Here is a 27,622-nt window from a genome sequence, read left to right as displayed (position 1 = left end):
CCTTGGTCTGGGAGAGCTTCAAGGATCTCTCTAGGAAGCGCTTTGGCCCCTGTCCTCCGCAGGGAGCACAGCATCACAGCAGGTCCCTGGGTGACCTGGAGGACCAGGGGTGCCTGTAGCACCCCATCCCCGTAGCTCTCAGGAAGACTTAATTGACTTGCAGCTCAGAGAGCTCCTGAGCCACTGAGTCTTTGTTTAATAGCCCACATGAAATTATCTTCTCACCTTTCTCAGGAAGGTCTGCAGCCATGACTTATCCAGCTGGCTAAATAGCTGTAGGCTGCCCAAGATGTGAAAGATCATCTCCAGCTTCTCAGGCTCAGGGCCCCAGGAGAGAATGGGTGGGAGGCGTGTGGACATCCCATCCCGAGTCTTCAGTGAAGGCTGTGGGAGATTCAAAACTGAGCCTGGGTTGTCCCTGTCCCCCTCTTTCTCCAGGGCAGCAGGTCTTGGGAGTGCCATGGAGCCACGTGGGTCTGGCACCGGTGCGTGGGAGAAGCAGAAAGCTGCCCAGGGGGCCGTGGTGGTGGCAGCACATCCCAGATGAGATGAGCAGAGACCGTGAGCAGCGCATGGCGGTGGAAGTGCAAAACAAGACTTGTCGGAGCAGGGTTTCCAAGGAGGCCGTGCTGTGAGCGACGTGCGTGCCGCTCGCAACCGCACGATCTTATCAGTGGTGCATTTCCCTTCCCATTGCTGGCTCTCGCCTCCTGCTAATTAAACCTGCCTGTTCTGTCCTGTCAGCGAGCTGCACAGCACCCGGAGATTCTGCCTGGTGTCTCCCCGACGGGGGTGGAAACACAGAGTCAACAGTCATGGGCAGGGACCAGGGGGATCCCAGCAGTGGGAGGTGGTGGGACTCATCCTGAGCTGTTCCTGGAAGGGTAGGGCTCACTTAAGCTGGTGTTTTGGAGGTACACAAGTACCGGGAAGCGCAGGAAGGTGGGATCAGTTGTTTGGAATCTTCCCTCTGGCCTGTTGGCTGCGTTCACTGCTCACCACCAGCTTGGTGCTCCCCCCACCATGCACACGCACTCCTTAAAAACGGTCAGCTCGGGGATACCGGGATTTGGGTGGGAAGGCAGGCTCCTGCATGCTGCGAGACCGTCCGACCTGGTGGTAACTCCCTGCGGCGCAGGGCTCCATCTAAGTGGGTCATCTGCACCCTTTGCAGTCAGCGGTGAGAAATAACTGTCTTAGGGGTGATTTGCCTGCGCTGCCTCCACTCAGGCAGCGATGACACATAGCCGAAGGCATCCGCTTCAAGAGCTGACACATCTGCAGCGTACACATCTGGATGTGCTGACGAAGGTCTCAAAGGAGGTGCTTGCAACGTGGTGCCTGAAAGGGGCACCGCGGACCCCCTGCACGATACCTCCCCTGGAGCAGGAGCCCCAGAGCAGGCTCCCCTGGAGCAGGAGCCAGGACCCCAAAGGCAGCCACGCACTGTGAAAAGCCAAATGCTGTCCCCACCCCGCAGCGGGGAGGCACCAGCAGTGAACTGCGAGTTGTTGCCCCACACGAGGAGGCGGGGAGGCAGGACCTGGCCCCACTGCTCGGCGACGGTATGAGGCCTGTGCCACCCCTCTTGGTTTTGGGATCATCAAACCTCACTCTGCAGCGGGGCGAGCTTCGAACAGGGCTGGGGAGCAAGGACCAACAGCTGTCCCCCAGGGTGGCCCCGTGGCTTTCCCCCCCTGAGCACTGTGCAGCCTGATGAATGAGATGATCTTCATCAAAGACGCAGGGAGTGGGCAGAGAGAGACAGCACGTGTCTGCCTGCTCTGCGTGCGCATGTGTGTGTGTGCTCGGAGATGGCAGTGCCCCATTTGCTATAGTGATCTGCTGCCTGCTCCTGTCTCCCCGGATTGCATTTTGAGCAACCTGGTCTAGTGGGAGGTGTCCTTGCCCATGGAAGGGGGGTGGAACTAGACGATCTTCAAGGTCCCTTCCAACCCAAACCATTCTATGAGTCTATATCAACCCCCACCACCACCATCCGCTGTCTCTTGCCCCTGCAGCCCCTGGCCTGGGCACACTGAGGGCAGGGCCCAGCCTGCGTTTTCAGTGGCGGGTTGTTTCCAGCGGGCCGTGTCTCGGTGATCGTAAAGGTCCCTTCCAACCTAGACGGTCCTATGGTTCTGTGTCGGTGGGGGGCTGAGGTGTTGCTGGCCCGGAGGGAAGGTGTGGGAGCAGCCCTGGGGCAGGGCCGAGCTGCCCCTTCTTGTGCCCAGCGGTCACCCGAGCAGGAGGGAAAGGGGACGAATCCCGCGGGCTTTCCCGGGAGCAGCCTTGCTCGCCCTGCGCCGGGTGCTGTTCCCAGCCCCCCCCCCCGGCCCCCCCCCGCATCCCGGCGGGGTGCGGGGCTCCGAGGGACCCCGGCGCCGGAGTGCGGAGGGGTGATGCGATGCCGGGGGGCAGCCCGCTCCCTCACCACCCCACCACTCCCCACTTCCCCCCCCGCTGCCGCATCACCCCCGCTGCCTCATCAATAGGCAGCAAACCCCGTTCCCGCACCGTTGCCATGGAAACCGGCGGAGCCGCCGCTATTGGCGGCCCGGGGCGCGGCGCGGCCCCCCCCCCCCGGGGTGCACGGCCCGGCCTAATATTGATGACTCGGCAGCGTCTGCGCCGGGGGCTGCCCGAAGCCACGGTGAGGGGCTGGCAGCTCCCCCGGCCCCTCCGCTACGGCATCCTGGTCCGGGCGGGCGGGAGGCGGGCATGGGGCCGGGGGCGGCGGGGGGCTGAGGGCAGCGGGCAGAGCTGCCTTTGTATGGTGTGTAGCGGGGGGGGCGCGGCAGCCGCCCGCCCGCCGATCCGGCGGATCCAGGCGGGGATGGAGCCTCCCCCGGCGCAGGGATGCTGCTGCTGCCGCCGCCTCCGTCCCCGCCGGGAGGGAGCGCGGCCCGGGCTGCTCCCGCCGCCGCGGCTCTGATGCCTTCGGGATTCCCGAGCCGGCTCCCGGAGCCACGGGGAGCCCTCGCCGCTACCGGGTGAACCCAACGCCCTGCCTCAGCCATGCAGGAGCCGGAGCGGGGGGTGCCCAGCGCCGACCCGCCGCAGCGGGCAGCGGGACAGAGCGGTGCCCCGGCAGCGCGCGGTGCCGTACCCGCGGCCTCCGCCTGCCCGGACCTGGACACGCGTGAAGGCGTGGGGGGTGAGGGTGACAGGGCGAGCTGCCAGCTGTCCCCAGGGCCGGAGGGGGCCGGAGCGCCCCAGGACCAGGAAGAGTCCCCAGGGATCCTCCGTGGCCCCCCTCCGGACCCCCAGCGGGTTCGCTCTGCACCGGAGCTTGTTAGGCCACTGCGAGCGATGGATGGGCTCGGACGTGACCGGACAGACAGACCCCCCCAGGTAAGGTGGCTGCCGGGGTGTGTGTTTGCTGGCAGGCGGGGTGCGGCGGGGTGTGTTTTAGGGGGGAGAGGCGTCGGGGCATCGGGGAGATGTCACCTTGGTACGAGACGGGCATGGGAAATAGCTGCACTTGGCTGTGGCTGAGCCACCCACGATACCTTCCCCGTGGGGCTGGGAGCTGCCAGAGCCGCTGCCACACACCGGCACGCGAGAAGGAACCGCTGCCTTCGCTGCCCTTCCGCAGGGATTTCCAGCTGCCTCTCCCCTGGCTGGTGCTGGAGCTGGTGCGGGGTCTCACTGGAGCCCTGACGGGGCCAGCGCTGGGCAGAGCCCACCTGGGGCAGACACAGCCCCTGCACCAGCAAAGGCTCAGCCACCCCTGCGGCGTCTCCGCACTCCGGCAGCATCAGTGGCTCTGCAGGTAGTGGCGGGGACATGATTCACTGCCACCCCCTTCCAGAGCATCCCCTCTTCGCTCAGGGTAGCCCGGGAGGGCTTGGGGCACCTGCACTGCAGGGAGAACCTGGCCCTGCAGACAGCACCGGAGCACCTCGAGGTAACGCAATGCCCAGTCCCTTGCACAGCTCTAAAAACAGACCAAAAGACTGCCTCAGACCCTCACCTCCTCAGTCCAGGCCACAAAAGTTCATCAGCTTATCCTGCTTAGGACAGCTTGCCCTCCTTTCCCATGGGTAAAATCAGTCATTTTCCAGGGATCCCCTGGGGTCTGGGGTAGCTCTGCGGTGCTTTTAAAATAGGGTAGGAATAAGCTCTCGGCCTGTTCTTGTGGATGGGGGAGAAGAACTGAGCAGTGCTGATCGGTGTTTAGCAGGAGGTTTTTGAGCCAAGCCTGGGCTCCTGAGCCTGGCTGGAGAGGAGCCTGTACAAGCCCACGGGAGAAACAGAGCTGCTGGAATCCCACTAAGGGAAAACGGTTTCACTCAAGCACAGTTTCTTACGTATCTTTTTGGAAGGGCTGTTGATTGTGATGCTTAGGGAAACACCACGTTTAACCATGCAGTGCTTGGTCTGCCTCTGACCACAGCCCCTGGCCGTTCCAGAAGCCCCCCCAACCAAAAAATGGGGCAGCAGAGTGGGAAGCATTTATGCTCCCACACACCTTTTCCATCCATCCCGAGAGTCAAATCGGTTGTGCCAACTTCCTGCCCTCCCTCCCTTTGGGAGAGCTGGCTGGCAAGGGGGGGGTGGGTGCTTTGCCTTGGTGGGAAAGGCTGGGAGCGGCAGGGGGGCAGGTGGCTGAAGCAAATGGGTGTTTGTGGATGCTCCAGCACCGAATGGCATCTTGTGGGGTGGGGAACTGTGCACCCAGCTCTAGCTGATCCCTGCAGTGGGTCCCCCATGCACCAGCTGTGCACATGGGAGGTGGTGGAGGGGGTGAAGACCCGGCTTGGTTTCTATGGCGGTCATTGCTGAACACCTGCCATTCTGCTTCCCTCGGGCTTCTTCGGGTGTTTCCCTGTGATGCTGGAGGCTACTGGCTCGGTGGGTGACTAGTTTTTCCCCTTCCTGCTCCCATGGGCCTGTGGCAGCACCATGGCAGTGTCATCATGTACCAGAGTAGCGGAGCAAGTACCATGGTGGTACTTGGTGATACTGATGGTGCCATGGTGGTACTGTGGTACCTGGTGGTACTGTGCTGTACTGGGGCAGTGCCATAGTGGTGCTGTCATGTTACTGTGGCTGTACTGGTGGTACCATGGCAGTACCATCCTTAACATTGATGTCGATCCGCAGAAAGGCTAACTTGTCTTTTCCTGGGGAAAAAAAAATCCATCATTTTCTCCTGAAGTCAAGTGGCTTTAGTGACCCGAAAGGCTTCCAGTTCAGACCCAGGAGGGAGCTCAGCGCTGCTGTCCCTGGCAGAGCAAGCGCTGGTGCTGCTGGGCTGTGGAAGCCACATCCTCAAACCCACTTCCTCGGGAGCAAGGTGCTGTGTTACAGCTGGGGAGGAGGGGACGCCTACATAGCTCCCCTCTGAAAGCACAGCTCTTCCTGGCCAGGCTGGGACAAGCACTGCCAACACCGTGTGTCCTGCTGCCGGAGCTGGGCTTCCTTTAAGACATCTGTCCTTGGGATGTCTGCGCTGCATTATGCAAACAGGACAGCTGCCTCCAGGGAGTGATCTCCTAGTGTGGGGAAGAGCCTCCTGAGGGCTCGTCGCTGACAGAGTTGATTAAAGATGTTGATTTTATGACGAAGCTCTTGCCGTGTGTCCCAGCCTCCGCCACTCTTGCTCTGCCATTCCCGCAGGGACAGTCTATGGGCAGATGTTGAGACTGTAGGTCAAGTTAATCTCAGCTTTCTTGATGGGTGCAGAGGGTGGAGAGCTGTTGCCTTTCTCCCATCTGGGAGCTGGGAGGGGTCTCTGGAGTTAGAGAGGTAGGTTTGGGGGACACACCTGGAGCCCCTGCCCCGAGCAAGGCTGGCTCCAGAGCTGGAAGAGGTTGCTCAGGGTCTGACCAGGCAAGCATTGAATATCTCCAAGGGCTGGGATCCCACCACCCTGTCCTGAAGCTGCAGCACTCTCATGGAGAGGAACGTTCTCCAGAAGTCTGGTGGGAATTTCCCTTGTTGCGACTTGCGCCCATGTCTTCCCACCCATTTGCGGTGTGCCTCTGCATCCTGCAATGCGCTGCAGGGTTTCCTAGCTCCTCTGCAGGGGAAGGTGTCCCACCGTGTTACCACTGACTGATGCTACCTGGGGGCCTGCTGTCACAGACGTATTCTTGGTCCCGGGCCATTGAAATTGCTCTGATCTTGCTTTCCAAAATTCCTGTGCGGACACAGAAGGCAAAAAATTACTTTCCTGCTGAGAATCTCCAGGCACTGCAGGTGTAGGCTCCCAATCAGAATAATGAAAATCAGAGGAGGAGAAAAACGTTGTCTGTGTAGGAAGAATGGGGTTAAAGTGGCACAGATACAGTCTGGCTGGAAATTGGAAAGTTCCCATAATGCTGTCAGACAGATTTTAGAGCACTTCCCACAAGGGCTCAGTTGTCTGCATCTCTTATGGGATGCTGCTCCAATGGGATCTGCTTTGGCCCTGGAAACCGGGGATGGTTTGGCAGTGGGTTGCTGTAGTGAAGGCTCTCTCCTGATGCCCCAAATTGATAGGGGAGAGAGGAGCAAAGTCATTCAATTTTGGCGTATTCCCTGCCCTTCACTCTCAGGATTACTCGCCCCCCAACCTCCTCAGCTGCCCCTGCAGAAGGGATGAGCTCGGTGGCTGACCACGTCCCTGTGCTGGCATCCCATGAGCCACACAGGCAAGGAGCACAGCGAGGGGGCTCGGAGTTGGCTATCGTGACTACTTCTTAATCTCAAGAGGTTGCTTTGGATCCAAGTTTCTTAAAAGCCAAGCCTCAGCTTGCCCTGAGGTCAGAGGGAGCTGAGGATATTCAATAACTCTGTAAAACCCAAATGAAAATGCTTAAAACAAGGAGCCACCCCCCAGCCAGTAGGAATTTAAGTATCCACAAAAGAACCTGTTGCTCCCAGTGGCGCTTGATAACCCAAAGCACAGATGCAGTAAGAATTATAAAATGCTGGTAGAGATCCTCCATGTCAAGTGTTCAGGCCAAGCTGTGTTTAACAACAAGATCCGTGCCTTTTGGAGGAATCTGTGGCACTTCAACAGCTTCAAATTTTCCGCTGGCAAAGCTGGAAAACTATTAATTTAATGTCTGAGGGTGCACAGAGCTGTACCCTTGACTAGAAAGGGTAGGTCAGCAGAATAAAAGGTGGCACTAAGGCAAGAAGGTGTTCCTGGGCAATGAAGCCGGTTCTTGCTGCTACAGACACCATTTCCTACAATCCCAATTAGCAAAAGATCCTACTCCATCTTGCTCAAAATCTGAGCAAATTAATTTTTCTTATCTTGGCAACGCTCAGCCTCATGCAAATGACTTAGTGCTGATTTCTGCAAGCACTGAGCCTGTACGGCCAACCTGAGAGAGCTGCCTGCCACGACGAGCCAGTGCGACTTCGTTTGTAGGAATGAAAACAAGAAAACACAAAGCGAGACTGTATTGAAGGGGAAGGTAATTTTCATTTTTACTATCTTTTTAAGTAAGCTCATGCTCTCCGTACAAAGACATGTCCAAATGGCTTGGCCAGGTCACTTGCGTGGGACATGGAGGACAAGGGACACCAGCCATTGCCTCCTTGCTGTGTCCTTGGCTCCTCTGGACTGGTGATGACAAACCAGTTTTAGGACAGAGCTGTCACACCATCTGGGTGTTGGCCATTGCTGCGCCATGATCTTTCGCCTCCGCATCTTTCTCATTTTACCCTCTAAATTTGTGGCGAGGGGACTTGCCAATATCTTTGCTTCCTTGGTTTGAGTTTCCTATAGCCGTAGTCTTCTTCCTGCCGGAATAACCTGAACAGAACCGGCACGTGCAATGCTGGCAGCCTTGTTGCCCTCCTCCTGCTGTGAGTGCAGGCTTTCCGCATCCCAGCCATCTGCTTAATAGTTCTGGGAAAATACCCTTTTGGGCATCAGTTTTTTGCTGCTCTTGCCGTTCACATTTCCATATTGACCACTAACAGCACCTCTGGCTCTTGTGAGTGGTGCAAGGGGATGACTTTTTCCCTCCACCTCTTGGCTACTTGTTAAAGCCGTTGGAGATTTGGGGCTTCTCATTCCAGGACAAAATCCTGCAGTTGCTCCAAATGAGTTCTTGCTTCACTAAGAGGTGCAAGGAACGTTGTTCCCAACGTCTGGGCAACTAGAAGAGGTTTTAGGCCAATGTGACCCAAGCAGAAAAGGTGCTCTTGGCCCCTGGGAAACTCCAAGTAACTTGGAAAATGGGTAGAGGCTGGGGTGAACTGTGGAGCAGATATTTGGGTAAAAACTGAAGTGTGCCTACGAAATCTGCCACTCTAGCTCCCTGATGTGTCTTCCAAGGTGGAAGGGCACATCTCTCTCTTCAGAGCTGAACGTGGTAGGTAATCCAGTTTCTCCACTCAATAAAACCAAACTTGTGAGACCATGAATACTGCTGCCGAGGCCCCGGCCTGGGAAGGAGACCTAGCATTGACTTTTCAAGCTGTGATCGTGTTGGAGGGCAGTGGCACTGCTGTACGCGCAGGGGATTTACTGACCTGCAGCTCGGTGGCATTCCCAGGTGAAGCCTGACACAGCCCGGGGCCGCTCACTCCGGACAGGCGCTTTGTTCCCAAGCGCATCCATCAGTACCAAAGTCTCACGCCTTTCCAGGGAGCGTTTCTCTGGATTAGAGTTTCTGTTACAAGAGAGATGAGAGATAAGAGAACAGTCATCCCTGTTCTAGCCATCAAAATACCAAACCTGGAATTTTATCAGGCTAAATTTTTATCAAGTTAAATTTTATCATTCTTCCCCAGGGTTTGGGGTGGTTGGTTTTTTTTTTTCATGCTTACAAACTTAGAATTATCTGACACGTGGCATCTGAAAAGAGAGTCCAGATGCTCCATAAAGACCTCGGGGCTGCCTGGGCCTGAGCCTGCAGTGCTGGGAGCTGCAGGCTGACCTTTGTTCAGACCTGAGCAACAAAACCGCCCCAACAATTTCTATACGAAGCCAATATCCACGTCTTGGTTCAAATGATTGGCAACACGCATAGGCATGCAAGAAGCAGAGGTTGCGAAGTCTTTTCTGTGTTTGCACGGAAGATGTTAACATGCTTACTTCCCACTTCTTCTACGTTTTGCATTTTTCTAGTGGAAATACTGTTGCTTGTGCCTACTTCTCTGCAGAGTCAAGGACTCGCTCAGCAGTACCCAGAAAAATCTCCAGTGGGGGGAAAAAGGTAGCTTGGCTGTCTTGGCTCCTGATCGGGCACCTGAATTTTACAACCAAACCGGGTTTTATGGGATATATCCTGGCTTTCATACATTTCCAAGCTGCGCACTGAAACAGAGAGGCTGTTAGCGTCCCCTGACTGTGGCGGGGATGGAGCACAGTCCTGCTTTACCAGCGTGGGGCTAGGCCAAATCTGTCTGAAAGCTGATAAGAGACAAGGGAGAAGCTTGTACATCGGTGCTAAAATGGTAGTTGGTAGAACAGGCTTTGTCCTTGCCTCTCATCCTACAGAATGCAGACATCTTTCTCACAAGGTGGGAGAAGACCCTACAAGGGACAGAGGGGTGCCCGGGGGTGACAGAGCGACCCAAGGCAGGAAGGTGATGATGTTGGTGTGGTACTTGAGGAGCTTGCTTGGCTCAACCCCGTGCTGCGGGTTATCTGGTAACCAAGGTGGATCATATCCCAGCAAGCATCGGCTGCAGTTTCTGGCTGCGCACATCCCAGATTTGTGTTTAACATGGAGAGAGGCTGGGTCGCAGCTGGGGAAAGCCTGTCCGGGGCCACATGGGCCTTGTCGTGCTTCTGCGTTAGGCAGGTAACGGCCAGCTGGAAGGAGAATGAGTTACAGGTCTCTACCACACCGGAGAGCAGGGCGAGGTGCAAATCGAGGACTGATGACACCAGCAGTTGTTCGGCCAGGTGAGCACCTGCACCCTGAGTGGGACATTTCCCCTGCGAGAGTCCCCGCTGGCTCCATCCACAGAATCACAGAATGGTTGGGGTGGGAAGGGACCTCTGGAGATCATCTGGTCCAATCCCCTGCCAGAGCAGGGTCACCCAGAGCAGGTGGCACAGGAACGCCTCCAGGCGGGGCTGGAATGTCTCCAGAGACGGAGACTCCACCACCTCTCTGGGCAGCCTGTGCCAGGGCTCTGACACCCTCACAGCAAAGAAGTTCCTCCTCATGGTTAGGTGGAACTTCCTATGTTCAGGTTTGTGCCTGTTACCTCTTGTCCTGTCACTGGGCACCAATGAGAAGAGCCTGGCCCCGTCCTCCCGACACCCACCCTTTAAGCACCCTTTAAGCATCTCCAGGAGGCCTGCCTGCTGTGGGTCTGTGCTGGGCTCTGTGGCGTGGGGAAAGGAAAGGGCTTCTCCAAATCCTCTGTCCCTCTCAGCTGACTGCCCGGTTTTGTGTCTGATTGTGAAAGATGGAGAAACACGTGCGCAGTCCGTCAGGAGCAGTTCAGAGCTGCGTTTCCAACAGCCATGCGGTATTTCGGTGTCATTTTCTCTTGTCTGCTTGCAAAACCTCTAAAGATGAGAAATCGTGCCGCATTGCACGCTGGACCCGGCTGCAGCCTTGGATTTTGGAACGCTGACGCTCTGCCTCTGCCCTGGGAGTTTATTTTCCGCTCACATTCCTCCTTGTCTCAGTTTTGCAGGAACATTAATTTCTCCTGGTTGGGGAGGCTGGAGAAGCTGAGCTCATCAAAGGACAGCCAAGCCAGGGTGGTCAGGGCTACTGAGCTGATTTTTCTCCTCCTGGAATAACTGGGCTTGTTTTCCTGGGATCAACGACAGTGCTTTCATAAGAGGCTTTAAAGACAGAGAGGACCTGAATTTGTGGGACTCCCATTTTAGCTGCATATCTCATTTTAAACACACTGTGAGGAATACATGAAGAGTTGGCAGTGGTCAGAGGGTGTGCGGGAGAGGATGCCTGGGGAAGCGTAAGAAACAGCAAATATACAGTGAGCGTTCCCTTGAATATTCTCTTAATATCTTGCAATCTGTGGCTCCAGCACTCCCCATGCCGGAGGCAGTAGCTTTGAAGTTAATAGCCTTGGATGGATTTTTTCTTCCGTGAATTTGTTACGTGGGGTGATAAAAATCAGATAAATGAGGAGATCGCACAAATAGGGGCCAGTGGTAGGCTGGAAGAGGGACGGGCAGCGGGAGAAAATGCTGACTCATGGAAACGGGAGTTGGCAACGCGCAGGGCGAGGAGCTGGTGGGGAAGTGCCAAAGGAGTCAACGGAAGAACAGCGATGTTTGTGTCCAAAACCAGGAACCCGGCGCCAAAGGAAGGAAGCAGAACAAGGACATGGAGTGGCAGAATAACCACGACTGCATCCCAGGCGTATCTCTTACAAAAGGCCCATGCCCTTACAAAAAATAGCCCTTTTCCCCATGCCGGGATGCTGCTCGCCGCGGCGCGAGGCATGCTGGCTGTGCCGGCAGCGGGGGGTTCTTCTCTTGCTCACTGACCGAGCGGGAGGCGATGCTATTTCTGTCTTGCTTTTGACACGCAGTGAGGGCACTGCGGAAGAGCAGCCTATGGAAAATAACTCTTTTCTGTGAGGGAGCCGATTCCCTTGAAAGCGGATGGCAGAGGAGAAAATGGATTGGCAATGACAGGCTTCATTTCCAAGTGGTGCGGATTGAGAAGTTAAGGAAACTAATTACCGAAGTCAGCTGGAACGAACAGCTAAAGTGCTTTGACATGGTGGAGGCTTGGTGACAACGATTTCAAATGAAGGAGGAGCGGGGGGGTTAATATATCCAAGATAGCAGGAGAGCTGAAGTAGTTTCACCTCGGAAATAGGTGTCTGCAAAGGAAGGGGGTGGTTTTCAGAGATGGCTTTTGTGAAGCAAACCCAGCAGCGGGACCCATATCTGCTGCAGATGGGGCAGTCACTGCAGGGACGTCTTGAAATTGTATGCGTTTTATACATCTTGGAATTGTGTATGTTTCAAAATTGGTCATGAGACCGCCTGTTTCCAAAGGCCACCTGAGACCTCCTGCTCACGGGGCCACCTGGTAAATTCCTCCTCCCCGTCTGGCTCTCCGCAGGGATTATAAACCAAGGCTGAGCTTAGACTTTGGCACCTTCCCCAGGGCTGGCGTGGGGGAAGCCCTCTTGGCCGGTCGGTGCCAGGCCGTGCGGCGAGGCACCGGCAGCCCAAGCCGCATTGCAGAGCAGCCGCTGCAGCGTCTGTCGTCCTCACCGCAGTTTGATTTACTGTCCCCCAAATGGCTTCCTGCAAGTTTTCCGCAGGACTTTAAAGACTGCGCTGAATGCTGGGTGCTCCAGGGGGGATTTTTGACTGCGTGACCCACTTAGCAGCCTGGCTGGGCACCTCTCCCTGCAAAAGATGGTGCAGCTCTCTGTTGCTTTTTGAAGTTTTCGGGTGAAAAAGCAGCAGCTTGCTTGCAGCTGCCACGCTGAGGCTTTTCTTTGTTTGCTCGTTCTCAATGCGTCCTGAAGAAACTGTATTTTGGGCTCTACCTGCCAAAAGAGGCGACAGATGACGATGATTTCCCTGTGACGGAGGCTTCAAAGCTGTTTGTCTGCTGCAGAGGGGAGCTGCGGTCTGCTCTCCGCCCCCAGCCTCCCTGCTGCTCTTCTCCTGCCTTGCTCTGGTTTTAGAACTTTTCCCCCATGGCCAAAGAACATGTCACTCGGCTTAATTTTTTTAGTGGCCAAGGATGCACTGGATCTTGGGGACATGTCTGCCTGGACCCTCCCTGCCACCCCGCGGTGGCTGCTCTGCCTCGGCTCCTGCCAACTCCAGCTCACTGAAAACCTCCCTGACTGAGGGATGCTTTTGGATTTCGGCTCCTGCCGGCATTTCTGCTTGCCTTTATCAAGAAGAGTCACTTCAGGGGCAGCCTCGGTGCCTCTTCTCCCTAACGATTTCCTCAGCTCCCTTCAAAAAGCACCGTCCATGGGGGCCACGAGTGTGGCTGCAGCGCACAGTGCGGGAACCTTAAGGAACAGCGGAGTGGTTGATAAATTAAAAGCTATTTCATTATAGGAAATGAATGTTTAATGAGCATGGGATGACGTCTAGACAGTCCTTCAGTTCCAGGCTCTATGCGGTCTTGGAGGAGGGTTCAGCCGATGCAGACGGCGCCGGGGGGAAGGTTTGGCAAAGCTTTCCAGGGCCGTGAGGTGCCTGCGCGGGACAGATGTTCTGGCACAGCAAGGATCTCCTGCCTCCGCGTCTTCTTGCCGCAGATGCCCCTTGTGCCTCTCTGGGCAAAGCCCCAAGGAGCCGCGGCCGCAGTGGGACGTGCTGGGGGGAGGCTTGGCTGCGTGCCTGGCCCCAGCCTGGAGCACACAGTCACGCTCTCCTGCTCCATGGCTGGGTGTCCTGCAACATCCAGGGAACTGGAAAAGTCTCTGCATGGTCTAGGGCATCCCAGCCTTTGCCACATCACAGGCTCTGGAGTGATGGCAAGAAACCTGGGCTGAGCTGGGGACAGCCCAGTAGGGTGAGGGTGAGCGGTTGTAAGTCTTCGCACCCTGTCCCAATGAAGATGTTGTTTTACAGCTACAAAAAAGGGGTTTCTGATACAGAAATTCAGATGTATGTCCCCAAAAGATCCCCCTGCCATGCTGGAAGTGCTAATTGTTCCCTGCAGAAACCCAGTGCTGACGATGTCAGAAGTCCTGGCTGCCTGACAGGGAGAGCAGGAGCACCTCAGCTACTCCGCAAAAGCTCTCCAGCTCCTACCCCAGGCGCAGAGGTTGCTGCCTGAGGTTGCTCAGCCTGTCTCAGTGCAAGCAAGCACAGACAAGAAGCTTGAGGCCTCTCGGCAGCGTCAAGAAGATGGAAATAATGCATTTTGACTTCATCCCAGGGGCTGCCTGCTTGGCTCTGGGGATGGGTGAACCAGCCCAAGGCGCTGCCATGCAGGGCACAGGAGATGCTGGTAAGACCCCCGCCCGTGCAGCCCCTGCTCTGTCCCCCGTCAGCACCCGCAGCATCCCCTGCATGGCTGCCCAGCCCGAGGAATTGCTTCTTTGTTCCTGGAGCTGGCGATGGGGGGAATACTCTCTGGGAGTCCTCGCCGTCCCGTGGAAAGCTGCAGGGATGGGACCAATGCCGCAGGATCCGGTACTGGGTCTCTGGGCCCAAGAGCACTGCACTGCGCAGGGTGCCTGGCTCCCAGGGGAGCTTCTTGGCTCCCCCAGGCCGCTGAGTTTGGGGAGCTCCTTGGTCCCTGGGCCTGCCCCTTCCACCCTTGGGAGCATCCCCAAGGGGTTGGAGAGCAGGAGGGGGCACCCAGACGCCTGGGGGCTGGGGCAGTAACTGTGCCTTTGTGCCTAGGGGAGGAAAAAAAAAAAAAAACCTAGAGGAAAATAAATATATTTTTGCTTTCCCACAAGTGGAAAGCAGTACAATCTCTTCCCATGGGGCATTTCATCCAGCTTTCTGAAACCCTGGGATTTCTGCAGGGTGGACAACTACAAACCGCTCTGCCCAAGGCCGGTCAGCTTGTGGCACCTGCCGTCCCCTCCTGGTGGCTGAGGGCTGGCTGGACCTGGGGACACTGCGTGAGTGGAGGGGGGGCTGGGTGTTATCTTTTGAGGGTGATTTTTTTTTTTGGATTTCAATATCTTTCAACTGTGTTTTCTTTCCCTGCTCTGTCAAGTCATTTCCATACAGGCATGAGAGGCTGGGAGAGCTGTGGCATGAGCATGGCAGCCATGCTAGGGGATTTGACGGGGTGGACTTTGTGGCACCGGTCTCTTGCCCTTTCTTTCCAATGGCCATGACTGAGAAGCAAAAATATAGTATTGGTCAACAGCGTAGTGAGTTTTAGCCAGTCTCAGACCTCCTAGGGCGTAGCAGCACCTGAGCACTGTGAGCTGCCTGTCTGACTTCTTGCTACGAGAAAGCTTGGGCAGCATTTCTTTGGTAGCCAAGGGATGTTTCGCTCGTAGCCTTGGCTTGCAAACTGCAGAAGCAGAGCTGCGCCCCGGGAAGGTCGCAGCCGCTCAGCGGCACAAGCAAAGATGTCGTGGGCGCTGGGAGTGGGTCCTGCGAGACCTGCCAGGCTGCTGGGAAAACATCTGGCTGGGTCTTCCCGAGGTGCGTGGCGTGCTGCTGCCATATGGCAGCTGTGAGGCAATAGCTTGGCCACAAGCTTTGCTAATGCACAAAAATACTTTCTGGGAGCCTGCTTCGGCAGCGAGCCTGTGGCGAGCAGCTCTGAGCAGGAAGCAGTAACCACAAAGCTATATATACAGCTCCCGGCAGAGCTGCTGCCGCTTTTGATGTGACAAAATTAAGGTGGTGTTTTGCAAAGAACTCCGGCATGTCGCCTTCTTCCGCCGCTGAGGCTGACAGAGAGAGGGCAGAGCCCGGGGCCTGGCTCCAGGGAGGGCTCCTGGGCCAAACCGTGGGCGCTGGCGTGGGGAAGCAGGCGAGGAGCTCTCGTCGCCTCCCAAAGCTGCACTGTGCCGGAGGCCACTGTGTCCCTGAGCCGTGGGGAGCACGTGTCTGGGGTGTCGCAGCTTGTGCTCTGCCCACCTGGCTCTTGCTGGCTCTTGAGCTGTGATGGAGCCCAGCCCTGAATGCCACTTGTCCTCCAAAGGACAGGCGGCCCCTCGCCACCTCCTGAAATCAGCCTCCACATTCCACCCTGCCCCTTCCCTGCCCTGCCAGCCTCCCCGCGGCCAGGCTGGGCTCGCTGCAGGGCCGGGGCGGGCAGGAGCTGCGGTCGGTCCCTCTCCCTGGGCGGGCGAAGCCCTGCCTTGCCTCTCCCGCACTGTTTTGCAGAGCGGGGCTGACTACGGCTTCCTCATGAGCCAGAACACGAAGCTCCTGAGCGCGCTGGAGGACCTGCGGCACCGCTGCTCCAGCCTGGCCGAGGAGAACAGCTTGTTGGTGAGCAGAGGATGGCCCTGGCCGGGTGCTGGGTCGGCTGCTGGCATGGGATGCTCCGTGGGGAGGGAGTCACAGAATCATAAAATCACAGAATGGTTTGGGTTGGAAGGGACCTTAAAGATCATTTAGCTCCAGCCCCCCTGCCCTGGGCAGGGACACCTCCCACCAGCCCAGGTTGCTCCAAGCCCCGTCCAACCTGGCCTTGAACCCCTCCAGGGATGGGGCAGCCACAGCTTCTCTGGGCAACCTGGGCCAGGGGCTCACCACCCTCACAGCAAAGAGTTTCTTCCTCACATCTCATCTAAATCTCCCCCCTTCCAGTTTAAAACCATTCCCCCTCGTCCCATGGCACCCCTCCCTGATCCAGAGTCCCTCCCCAGCTTTCCTGGAGCCCCTTTAGGGACTGGAAGGGGCTGGAAGGTCTCCCCGGAGCCTTCTCTTCTCCAGGCTGAACCCCCCCCAGCTCTCTCAGCCTGTCCTCACAGCAGAGGGGCTCCAGCCCCCCCAGCATCTCCGGGGCCTCCTCTGGCCCCTCTCCAACAGCTCCATGTCCTTCTGATGTTGGGGGTGCCGGTGGAGTGAGCTGCCATCTGCTGCCAACTCCAAGAGAAGCTGGCACACGGGATCGGCTGGGCAGAGCCAGGGGGGAGAGAGGGCCTGCATGTTTTTGGGTCCCCTGGGTGCCTTCGCACTGCACCCATCATTCGCCCAAGCAGGACCCCTTCCTCGTGATGCAGAGTGGAACCAGGACCCTCGGCTGCCCTCTCTGCCATCTTTGCCTGGTGCTATTTGCCTGCTGGACACCACAAGAGGCTTTAACGCAGCCGCCCATGAGAGCAGGCAGAGAGCAGGGCAGCGGCGAGCTGACGGCAGGGGAGGGGGAAGTCGCTCTTGTTTCCTCTTTTAATTGGAAAAGCAGAAACACTGATTCACTCGGCCTCGGCTGCGGGTGACAGTGCAGCACTGCCCCCTGCTCCCACAGGAGCTCAGCACCCGCCTCCTCCCCAGCTGCACCCCCGGCACCCAGAGCCTCGCCAGGCGGCCACAGCCTGGGCCACCCGTTCTGCACCGCTCCACCATCCCCGGCTCCCCAGGCCTACAGGGGGCAGCCAGGATCTCGGGACATACAAAGAAGGGATGTTCCCCTCCCGCATCCTCTCTGGTGAGCATCAGCCCTTGTGCAGCCCTGTGGCGTGGGGATGCGGCCACACCAGGCCCCTGAAAACTTCATCGCTCAGCATTTCAGATGTATATCACCAAATTCAAAATGCATATTTTAGATAATTTTCTGACACGAAAAGCATAAATCCAGTATGGCCTGCATGTTCTGGGGTTAGCCCTTATCAGTCATCGTGTAAGCTCTCACCAAATCTTACTCTCAAAAACCAGCCTTGGTCTTCTGGCTAAAGAAAAGCAGTGAAAGCAGCAAGCGCCCGTGGTGGGATCTCGCAGGGGTGGGGAGGGACATAATTGGAAGGATTGGCTGACCTGACACTTTTGCTGATGTGAAAAGACAGCGCAACACATCTGGGTATGACCTTGAGAGAATGAGCCGTCGGCAAGCGGCAGCTTATCGAAATGGACAGATAACAAATAAAAGGGGATTAAGCATGAACAGAATCAATAGGAAGAAAAAGGAAATTTGCTTTGCAAACATCATGAAGTCCTTTGCTGCTTTCTTCCTGTTCCCCCCAACTCATGCTTTGGTGTCATGATAAAAAGGACAGCGGCGAAGCTTGCAGTGCGCAGCACAAATCCGCAGCAGTGTGATGAGTCCTGTAACCCCAGGGAAATAAACTGGGAAGACTTTGGAAGAGAAAGCCCAAAGGGTGGGTGGCCAGGATGGAGTGATGCTGGAGATGTGCCAAGTCCCAGCTGGCAAAGGCAGAGCCTGCAACGAGAGAGTTGTGGCTGGAGAGGGACCATGTGGGGTGGCCTGGGGTGGGACGAGGAGCATCTCATGGGGACCAAGAGGTCACATTAACAAAAATACCAGGAAAACCACAGGTTTCGGTGACTGGAGAGGCAACAAGAGCAGAGGTCAGTGTTCAGTGGTTGGGACAGTCATAGGAGAACAGGCTGGGAAAAGCCCTGGGGGCACAGAGCAGGTCAGGCAGGGCCAGGGACTTGGCTTCCCCTAACACGCCCGGCGTGCAGCTTCAGGCTAGCGGGGGCTTCATCTCCAACCTCTCCTTCTGTTATCTAGCGCAGGAGCTGCTTCCCCCAGACGGAGGAGAAGGTGAAGCACCTCAAGAGGAAGAACGCGGAGCTGGCAGTGATTGCCAAACGCCTGGAGGAGAGAGCCCGGAAACTCCAGGAGGCAAACCTCAAAGTCGTGAGTGCCGGGGCTTGCTGCTGCATGAAAGCTGAGCTAGGACAGCACCTCATCACCAGGACTTCTCGCTTGCTACTTCCATTGAGCTAGAAAGGCCTTTTCTTTCCGTTTTTCTTAAACTTACAGCAAACATGGTGTGCATGGTCAGCAGCAGGGCAAGAATCCCGAAACCCAGCCATCACTGGGTTCCTTTTGCTTCATCGCTTCTTCTGCTCCTGCTGGGGGAGCTGGCTTTGAGCTATTTCTTCCCACTCGGTTTCTTGCTGTAAACGCACTGCCCTACCGTAAGGTGTTAGTTTAAGGTAATTAGCTCAGCTTTCCCTTGGCAAGTCATGAAAATAATTCATCTGACTTCACCGAAAAGAAACAGGAAGTATTTGAATAAGAAAAGGAGTGCGGTAAAGCAAAACAGGAAGGGGTGAGAGACTCTGCTCTGCCCCATCCACACCTCGCTTGTGTTGCTGTGCAAGCCGCATGGTTTTTTGCTTTCTCCAGCCCAACAGCAGCTTGTTGCAAACCCTGTAGCACCTGTCACGGTGCAGGAGTGGGGGGAGATGGCCGTAGGATGTGGGATGCTGGGCACAAGCCTTGCCTGAGCTTCCTAAAGGTGGATTACAGTGGAGTAAGGCAAAACCTTTCTTCCATTAGAAGGAAACCAGGGATGGTGATGGGGAGTTCAAGGCCTTTAGGACAGAAAGGAGGAAGTGAAAGCGTTGCTGAAGAGAAGGTAGGGGGTTTTCCTGGCACTGCCTGCCCTCTCTGTCCCCAGGCACCAGGGTTTTGGTACTTGCAGGGCAACAGTTGCTGCCAGATGGACTTGTCAGATACTATGTTAAGAGAAATCATTTGATATACATCCAACAGCTACGCAGACCCTCCAGCAACTATTCATATACTGGGTTGTTTTTTTTTTCACAAGTGAAACTTTGGGGTGGTGACAGTTTAAGACCTGTGCGAGCCCTGGGAGAACCAACTTGCTGGGCTCCTGGGCTGGTCCGGGTCTCCCAACTGCAGAAAGCGCTTGGACGGCTGAGGCGCGTGGAGGGTGGGCTGGAGGCAGGACCAGGCAGCTGCCTGCCCAGAGAAGGGGCCCTGAGGAGCTGGGGTTAATCTGGCAGCGATTGCCTTTGATGCCTGGTACTCAGGTCCTGCGGATCCAGGGCCTGGCACGCAGCTTCTGCATGTTGGCGAGATGCTTGGGAAGACCTGGGGAGGAAGTTTGCACAGAGGATGCCACGTTCCTGATCAGGCAAGGGAGAGAGTCCCCCCTCGCCAAATTGTCAGGCTTTGTGTAGGTGAAAATGGCTGGAGAGGGAGAGGCAGGGTTTGGTAAACCCAGGGACTGGATGTGGCCTCACTGCCCAGAGGGTTGGGATGAGCCAGGGGCATGAGCTGCCCCTTCTCCAGCTCGGCGGAGCTGGTACCCAGTGGGAGAGCTGGACACAGGGATGGGGCGCCTGCTGAGTGCGGGCATTCCAGGGAGTCTCTGCCAGAGGCTGTGCCCAGCCAGCTGCCTGTCCCTGTTTGCCCTCCTTCCCCTGATGCACACTGCTGTCCATCCCCACCCTTGCTCTTCCCTCCCTTGCAGGGAGCATGTGGAGCTGAACTGCTTCTCCTGCTGAACACATCCCAGTCCTCCCCTGCCGGCGTTGGCCCTCGCTGGGCTCTCTCTTGCCTCTCCTTTTGCCTGCCTGCCCCGAAGCCCTCTTTTCTGCTGCTTAGAAACCCAGAGAAGCTCCACTTCTCTTCCTGGTTTGGCCACCTCCATCCTTGCTCCCATGCTCATCTTTCCTGCCATCCTCCCCTCCTCTTCTCTGCTGCCTTTTCCTGTCTTTCCGCCTCCAACTTCATCCTGTTTATTCTGTCTTCCCCCCCAACTCTTGCCCTGCCTGCAGCCCCCCGTGCTGACCATACCCACTGGCCTCATCTGCTGAGCACCTTCTCCTTCCCACCTCTTCTCTGACCCAATTCTTCATCCAGCCTTTCCTTTTTCCTGCCACTTTTCCATAGGTCTGTCCTGCTCCTCTGTCTGCTCGTCTGTCCTTTGGGGCTAGGCTGGGTTTCTTGACAGTGCTCCCTGCCCGACGGCTGTTGGGGTGATGGGGTGGTTGTTAACGAACACCAGCACATGTGGCTTTCTCCCTTGCTGCTCTCTCTCTGGTGTAGGTAACTGCTCCGGTGCCTCTGAAGGGCTCCAGCCTGGAGCTGTGCAAAAAAGTGTTTGCCCGCCAGCGTGCCAAGGACCTGACAGAGCAAGCCAGTGCTCTCCTGGCAAAAGACAAGCAGATTGAAGCTCTGCAGCAGGAGTGCCGAGAGCTGCAGGCGAAACTTTTCGCAGGGAAGGTGAGACACTTTCTGGGACATCACTCAGTGGCTAGGGACAAGCAGGGCAACAACAGTGATGGGAACCAGGCTCCAGGAAGCGGTGTGAGGGCAATTAGTCCCAAGCGCAGGCTGAAAACAGAGGGCATTTGGTGCATGAGCTGGATGGGGGACATTGTGTGAGTGTGTGGCAGAGGTGGTTCTGACCCCTCCAGAACAGTTTGCCAGGGGACACCCCTGTTGTCCCTCCATGAATTCATGGGTCTGAGCTGCCATTTTCAGCAGGGACTAAAACTCCCTCCCTGGTAAGCCCCAAGAAGCCACAGACACAGGACGATTTTTCACAGTGCTGAAGTCAAGCAAGCTGTAGAAGCAGGACCTCCTGTTAAAGTGTTTCTCTGGGAAGTAAACCAGCTGAGCACATTCCCAAGAAACAGTCTAAATCTCATGTCTTGAGCTGCAGCTTTCTCAGCGCTCACAGCCACCACGAGACTGGCTATAACTAGGTGCATCCTTGTACGACTACGACTAAGGGTACAAATCATTAGACAAGGGTGGGCGTTCATGAAAGCATCTACAGCGCTGATGCCTGCACCAGGGCTGGTGACCTACATTCCCCTTAGCACCAGCACAGGACTTGCTGATACAAATGGTGGGATAAAAGGGATAATTCAGCTCATCCTGAGACAGATATCTAAAACTGGTCAGACGTGTCGCTCCCTCAAAGCGTTTCTCTGCAATGACTCTGAAAGGAGTCTCTGCAGACATCTGAAGCTAGGTGAAATGGTTCCCACTCACGATGACTAAAGCAACCTGTTCTGGGCATATCAGATACGTCTTTTGTTCACGAGCTGGACGTTTTCAGTTTGGGTCAGTTAATAAACGCACGAGCAGCTCAGTAACGCTCGCACTGGGTTCTCCCTGTTTTGCTAATGCAGATGTGGTCAAGTGCAACCCTACGTTCCTGCACCCAGCTGAGCTGAATGAGTACTTACATTTCTATCTACCCTACTTACAAGATATTTAGGTGACAAATACTTCCTCCCTGAAAGCAGCTTTGTTTCTGTCCCTGAGCTCCCCATGTGTTCATTTTAAATATAGGTTTGAAGGTGGATTCTCAGTCTTTCCTTAAGGTAGATTTAGTCAGGACAAGAATGAGCGGGTGTCATCTGCTGTTTGTACAGAGCCGCGCTGCTGATCCTGTCTGGCATTAAACCACAGCAGAAAGCGACCCAGGTCTGACCGAGCACTGCGGTGTCAGCAAGAAGAAATTTCCTTCCCGTCCCCTTGATTTCTCACTGCAGGCCCCCACAGAACGGGGAACAGACCCTCTCCAAAGCACTCTGTTTTTCATAGCAGAGCATGCTGGGCAACCTGAATCTGCCAGGGACAGGAGAGTGACAAATTGTGGAGGAATGTGACAAAAGCGGGTGAGCAAGACTCATTGCTGGCCAAGGAGATACACATGGGTGCAATCCTCAGGGTTGATGAGCTCAGCTGCTGCCTTGCGAGGGCCTGGGTGACCCCCGTGGCTCAGGAGGTGACACCGTCTGTCTGTGTAACTGCCGAGGCACCAGTGACAGGGGCATCGATAGATGGGCAGGGAATCCACAGAGAAGAGATAGCAAGAGAGGAAATCATTCTGTCTGATCTTGGTTTTCCCATTTCTCTTCCAAGCAAGCTGCTCATTAAATTTTAATTTTCAGCTAGTTAAAATTCAAAATTCACCTAATCTGTCTGCACCATGCAAAATGCATTATGCCAATGAAGGGGTTTATATGCAGAGATATTATGTGCACAGTCAAGAGTTTGTAACCAAATCAATTTTAATCTAGGCTATTTAAATCGGCACAAATTTTTCAGCAGCTATGAAATTAATCTACTCGGTTCCTACCCAGTGGCAGGACAGACACCCTGCACCCAGTAACGGCTTTGTTTTGCAAAGTCGGGGCTCTTAAGATAAAATGATTTCCTGTGATCATGCTCTGGTGATGGACTTCCAAACAAACCCCAGCTCCAGCTCAAACCAGGCTGCAATTTCTTGCAGCAGAGATTCTTGGAAGTGGGGGATTGCGGGGAACAGCAAGGCAGCTGCAGGGGATGCATATAATAGAAACTGTGAGTGGAGGACTGAGGTTTTTTTCTACTCCCTTGTTCTCTCAGGCTTCAGAGGCTGTCTGTTGGGAATAGCTGCCTTTTTTTGGTGGGGGAAGGGAGATTTTATACAGCCAGCCACAGCCAATTTTGTTTAAAGAACTACTACCCTGATAACCTGAACATGGGTCTGGCACAGAGGAGGCCCAGCTGCTCACTTCTTGAATCTGTCGTCAGTTCCCATTAATGCTGCCTCAGTTTCCCCCTTGTAGCATGAGAGTAACCATGATTTTCTACATAAATTGCATTTATGAGGCAGGCGCTATTTTTAGGACGAGTAAGAAGTGAACGGGGCAGCAGATTAAATTTGTCCTGGATACCAACTATCTGTTGAATTCACTGGCTTAGGAGCTTCCCAGAGGAATGAGCAATGTCTCCTCCAGCAGCATATTCGTAAAGACAGGTTGTCATAACCAGCTTTTGTACGTATGTATGGACATGCAGGTATGTGTTTCTTCAGCTGCCTGAAATCTAAAAACCTTTGAAAAACTAACAAGCTGGTGACATATCGTGAGAGTAAGATTGCACTTGGATTCCTTCAAAAGAGCTGGTTTTGGGTCCAGAGTGGACACGAGTGACCACTTTTGCTAAAGATAGCAGCCCATCCACACATACTCTCTCCAAAGAGGTTAGACATCAAGAACGTTTGAAAAACAAACATTATCCTCAGCAAGAACTGAACAATTCCCAGATGTTCTTCATTCTTTCCAGCATTTACAGCCCTAACCACCATGCATGCGTAGGGCTGCAGAGGATGCCAGCACCCACACCAAGGAGGTAAACCAGCTAAGGCTCTCATTTGGCTGGGAAATGAAATTATATTATCCTGACACGCTCTCTGCTGGCAAGCACCGAGAAAGCACACACTCAGAAAAGCCCTTTTGCTTTGTGCTGGGGTACCTGCAGAAGCATTACAGGCTAGTTTTTATCTGCGGGAGAAATAACATACTCGCATAACGGATGCAAAGTGACTGCTTTTGAGGCTTTGGAGACCCAGGAAACAGAAATCTTTGTCTGCCACTTTTTGCTAATGTGTCTCTTCAGTAAGGCTTTTGGAGTTTGCATGTTAAATCACCACCCCGTCCTGTTCCACCTTTTAGAGTTTGTCAGCGACAGGGTGTTGCGTTTGCGTTTCCTGCAGGATGACCCTCGCTGCCTGAACATCATCGAGTTTGATCGCCTGCTGCGGGAGTCCCAGCGAGAGGTGTTACGGCTGCAGAGACAGATCGCGCTGAAGAATTTCAAGGATTGTCTACGGTCCTCTCAGACCCGTTCCGGCAATGCTTTGCCGAGCGCTGCCACGCGCCCGGGACCACCCGTACCAACGCCAAACACCTGCATCACCGGCTCACCGCTGCCACAGGAGGCTTGCCCGGGAGAGCCGGCGCTAGCAGGGGAAGCACACAGGCAGGTGAGACAGGTGGGCCAGCCATCTGAAAGTTTTGCTACTTAATTACTCCATTAATTGCTGTTCTTCGGAAGCTTCTTAGAGCGTGTGAGCACTGTGGCTCGCCGCCGCTGCGAGCAGGTGCTGTGCTGGTGTCTCGAATGCCGCATTCAAGCACCAGGTCTCACCGGGGACACGGACGCGAGGGGGTCAAGTCCTGCTCGTCTTCCCCGGCACGGGTCTTTGCGCTGTGTCTTCCAGCCTAGGAAACCAGGCAACATCTCTTTTTGCCCCCGTTTGCTGAAAACACACGTTTTCGGTGTTGGCAGTGGTTCAGACGTTGGTTCCCAGTGGGTGAGGGATGGGCACCCACGGCCGCGGCTCCATGACTGTCTCCGTCCCCATTCCCTGCCAGGGACAGGCCCGTCCCCGCACGGCCCCCGCCGTGGCGAGCCCCGCGGCCGCGCTGAGGAGCAGGCCCGCGGCCTGGCCGCCCCCGGTCCCGGTCGCCCCTCCGCGGCCGCAGTGGTACGGCCCGGCACGTACCGGCCGCCGCCGGGCGCCGCCTCCCCGCTGGCGGCCGCGCAGCGGGCAGGTAAGGGCCGGGCCGGGCCTCCCGCGGGGTCCCTCACAGGCCTGGGCCGGGGGCGGCTGCGGCGCCGCCTGCGCCGGGGGCTGGGGCGGGCGGGCCTGAGGCACCGCCGGGCAAGCGCCTCTCCCGCCCGCGGGGCCGGGCCGCTCCCGGGCCGCCGGGCCAGGCCCGCCGGGGCCTCCGCTGCCTGCGGGGTCGGGTAGCCGGGCTGCCCCTCCGCGCTTGGGGCCGAAAGCGGCGGCGGGAGGGCCGGGACAGGCCGAGGGGCTCAGCCCGCCCTGGGGGCCGAGGCCTGGGCCGGTCCTGGTGGGTGGCTCTGGGCCAGGGCCGGGGGCGAGGGGCCGGCGGAGGCCTCCCGGCTGCCCGCGGGGTGTGCGTGGGGCCGGGGCTGGGCTGTTCCCGGTGCCCCCCGGCTCCGGCGGTCTGGGGGTGTCCGAGGCGGGGGCGGCAGCGCGGGGTGCGGGCTCCTGGTGGGGCTGCCCGGCGTGGGGTGGCCTGGTGTGTGTTCACCCGGTTTATTATCAGAGTTTTCGGTACCTGCGTTGGCCCGGGGCAGAGTTTCACGTCTGTAGGCGGTGTGAGGATGGGCTGCTTGTCTTCTGAATTCCCACCAGCTGCTCTCCTGTATTGCTCCCCGGCTCTCACAGAAGACGTATTGAATATTCATTCATTCCTTGTTGGTCTTTTCCAATTCACTTGTGAGTTTATAGGCCCCTCTCCTTCAGCCATTTTTTATTTTTTTCATTTTTTAATTTCTTTATAGCCTCTTCCATTATTCAGTGTTAATCATCTTTGTCTCCTTCCTTTGTACATTTTCTCTCTCGTTTTTGTGTTGGGGGAAGCAGCACTGCCCGCAGTATCCCAGACGCTGTGTCATTGATTTATATGGTGGCATAATGAAGTTTTCACTCCCTTTCTCAATAGATCTCTGTGCCTTTTTGTCTAAGCACTGGGTTCTATTAAAACATCATTTGTCTGATGGCCCTCTGTAATCTCTCAGTGTCATGAGGCCCTTTCACCATTTGTCTCTTGGCTACGTGGAGAGCACAGTTCTTGTTGCCTCTCTTTTAGTCCTCTCGTTTTTACTAGATATTTACCCGAGAGAAAACCTTCGTCCTCATCCCGTGGTGGCTCAGTGTCTGCAGAAGCCTTTCAAAGTACTGTAGCTGAATGTGTTCAGAGCACCCAAGCAGATTGTACCGTTTGCTTGCTGACACCTTAGAAAAACTCTTTATAGATTTGTGTGTTTGTTTTTTTTTTTTCTCCCAATGTGCGTTTGGGGTTTTTTTAAGTATCTGCCTAATCTTTGTTCTAGTGTTTATCAGTTTGCCCAGAACAGGTGTCAAATGTACTTGTCTCTGTCTCCCCAGATCTCTACCAGAATACTCTTTAAAACTTGACATTTGCCAGCTTCCAGTTATTTCGTATTAAGGCGATGTTGGAGAAGTGACACGCTGCATGTCTTGATGCAGTTACTGCTGACGTGAGAGATTCAGTTCATGTCGAAGGGGGGTTTTGAACCCTTGGGTGAATATTATCTGATCTTGGTGATTTGTTACTGTTTATTTTGTTGTCTTCCGCAGTTGTTCTTACAGACAGTTCAGTTTGAGAGAGAGCCTCATCTCGGTTCTTTGTAGTTTGAAGTTTCTGCCCTGGTGGCCCCTCAGCCCCCAATTCCTCCATGATGTGGAGGGATGTCTTCCTCGAATGACCCTTCCATACCTTGGTTTTCCATTGACCCTGTGGATTCTGTCAGACAGGAACATGTATTACGGTCTTTCTCATGGATATTTTTTATTTCTCTGATTCGGGAGAGTCTGTCCTTGTTGTCAAAAGATTTTCTGGCTGATAAATAGCGACAAGACCAAGCCCGACAGCAGTAGCGAAGGGGGAGCAAGGAGGCTGTTGCCAGTCTCTTGGCTGAAGCCCGTAGCTGGGAACACCCCAGGCTCAACAGGCTGTATTCCTGCGGGCGCAGTGGTGCCGTGCTGAGGATGAAGTCAGCTCTTGGGGCAGTAACCACAGTTATTGCAATTAAAAGGAATTACGTTGCCCTTCTATCCTGTTCCCCAGCACAGTGTGTCAGTGCAGTATTCCCTGGCTTTCAAAGAACTTCCTCAGAGTATAAAGAGCGAGCTTCTCCTCTAAGCGTCCTTGGAAAATCCCATTTCTCTTTTCTCTTTCTGATTTCTTTACTGCTTTATGTAGGGTTTTGAGGTGATGCTTATCTCTAATGACAAATCATAATTTAGCAGGGATTTCTTTCAGTGGCGGTGCTGGCTTGAAACAGCCTCTTGCTCACCGCTGCTTGTTCCCACTGCCCCTTCAGTTGTGTTGGTGCAACTCATGTTGAGCAGTGGGATGTGATTGATCTGAATTAAAAACAACCTAGCAAACCCAGCCTTCCTCCCCCCTTGTCCTGAAACCTGCATCGGTTTTCTGGTCTGGCTCTGCCTGACCTTGCACAGCTGAAGGAATAGGCCACGGTTAGGTGGAAAATGCTGTAGCAATTCATTTGGGGCAGGACTTTTGCGATGATCATAGAATCGTAGAATTGCCTCGGTTGGAAGGGACCTTTCAGATCATCGAGTCCAACCACCAACGTAACAAAAGCCACCACTAAACCACGTCCCTCAGCACCATGTCTACCCATCTTTTAAATAACTCCAGGGATGGTGATTCCACCACATCCTTGGGCAGCCTGTTCCAATGCTTGATAATCCTCTCGGTGTAAAAATTTTTCCTAAGATCTGATCTAAACATCTCCTGGTGCAACTTGAGGCCATTTCCTATCACTTGTTACCTGGGAGAAGAGACCGACCTCCCCCTTCGCTACACCCTCCTTTCAGGTTGCTTTTCAGATCCTTCCTGGGTGCCAAGGGCAGAGCTTTCTAGAAAGTCTATGACATTTTTAATTCGCTCTGTTGCGTGCTTTATGCTCCTGGTCATTTGCCAAAGTACAGGTACTTCTGCGCCTGCTGTCTG

At 55.4% G+C, this 27,622-nt stretch overlaps 1 protein-coding gene across 9 annotated transcripts in view; it reads left to right on the top strand.

The window, feature by feature from the left end:
- Positions 1–2,605: 2,605 nt before the first annotated feature.
- Positions 2,606–27,622, top strand: part of TSPOAP1 (TSPO associated protein 1) — a 74,290-nt gene continuing 49,273 nt past the window's right edge. For 4 of the 9 annotated variants that reach the window (XM_063341804.1, XM_063341802.1, XM_063341798.1 and 1 more), the window contains exons 1-5: positions 2,608–3,354; positions 15,740–15,847; positions 18,054–18,182; positions 20,349–20,525; positions 23,800–24,078. In XM_063341804.1, the coding sequence (XP_063197874.1) occupies positions 3,019–3,354; positions 15,740–15,847; positions 18,054–18,182; positions 20,349–20,525; positions 23,800–24,078 (1,029 nt within the window). In that variant the 5' untranslated portion in view covers positions 2,608–3,018. Of the gene's footprint in view, positions 3,355–15,739; positions 15,848–18,053; positions 18,183–20,348; positions 20,526–23,799; positions 24,079–27,622 lie in introns of all 9 variants that reach the window. The other 5 variants (XM_063341801.1, XM_063341797.1, XM_063341800.1 and 2 more) reach the window with 3 other exon arrangements.

This window comes from Chroicocephalus ridibundus, chromosome 7, assembly GCF_963924245.1.
Source record: "Chroicocephalus ridibundus chromosome 7, bChrRid1.1, whole genome shotgun sequence".
NCBI classification, from domain to species: Eukaryota; Metazoa; Chordata; class Aves; order Charadriiformes; family Laridae; genus Chroicocephalus; species Chroicocephalus ridibundus.
This window is presented reverse-complemented; position numbering and strand designations above follow the sequence as displayed.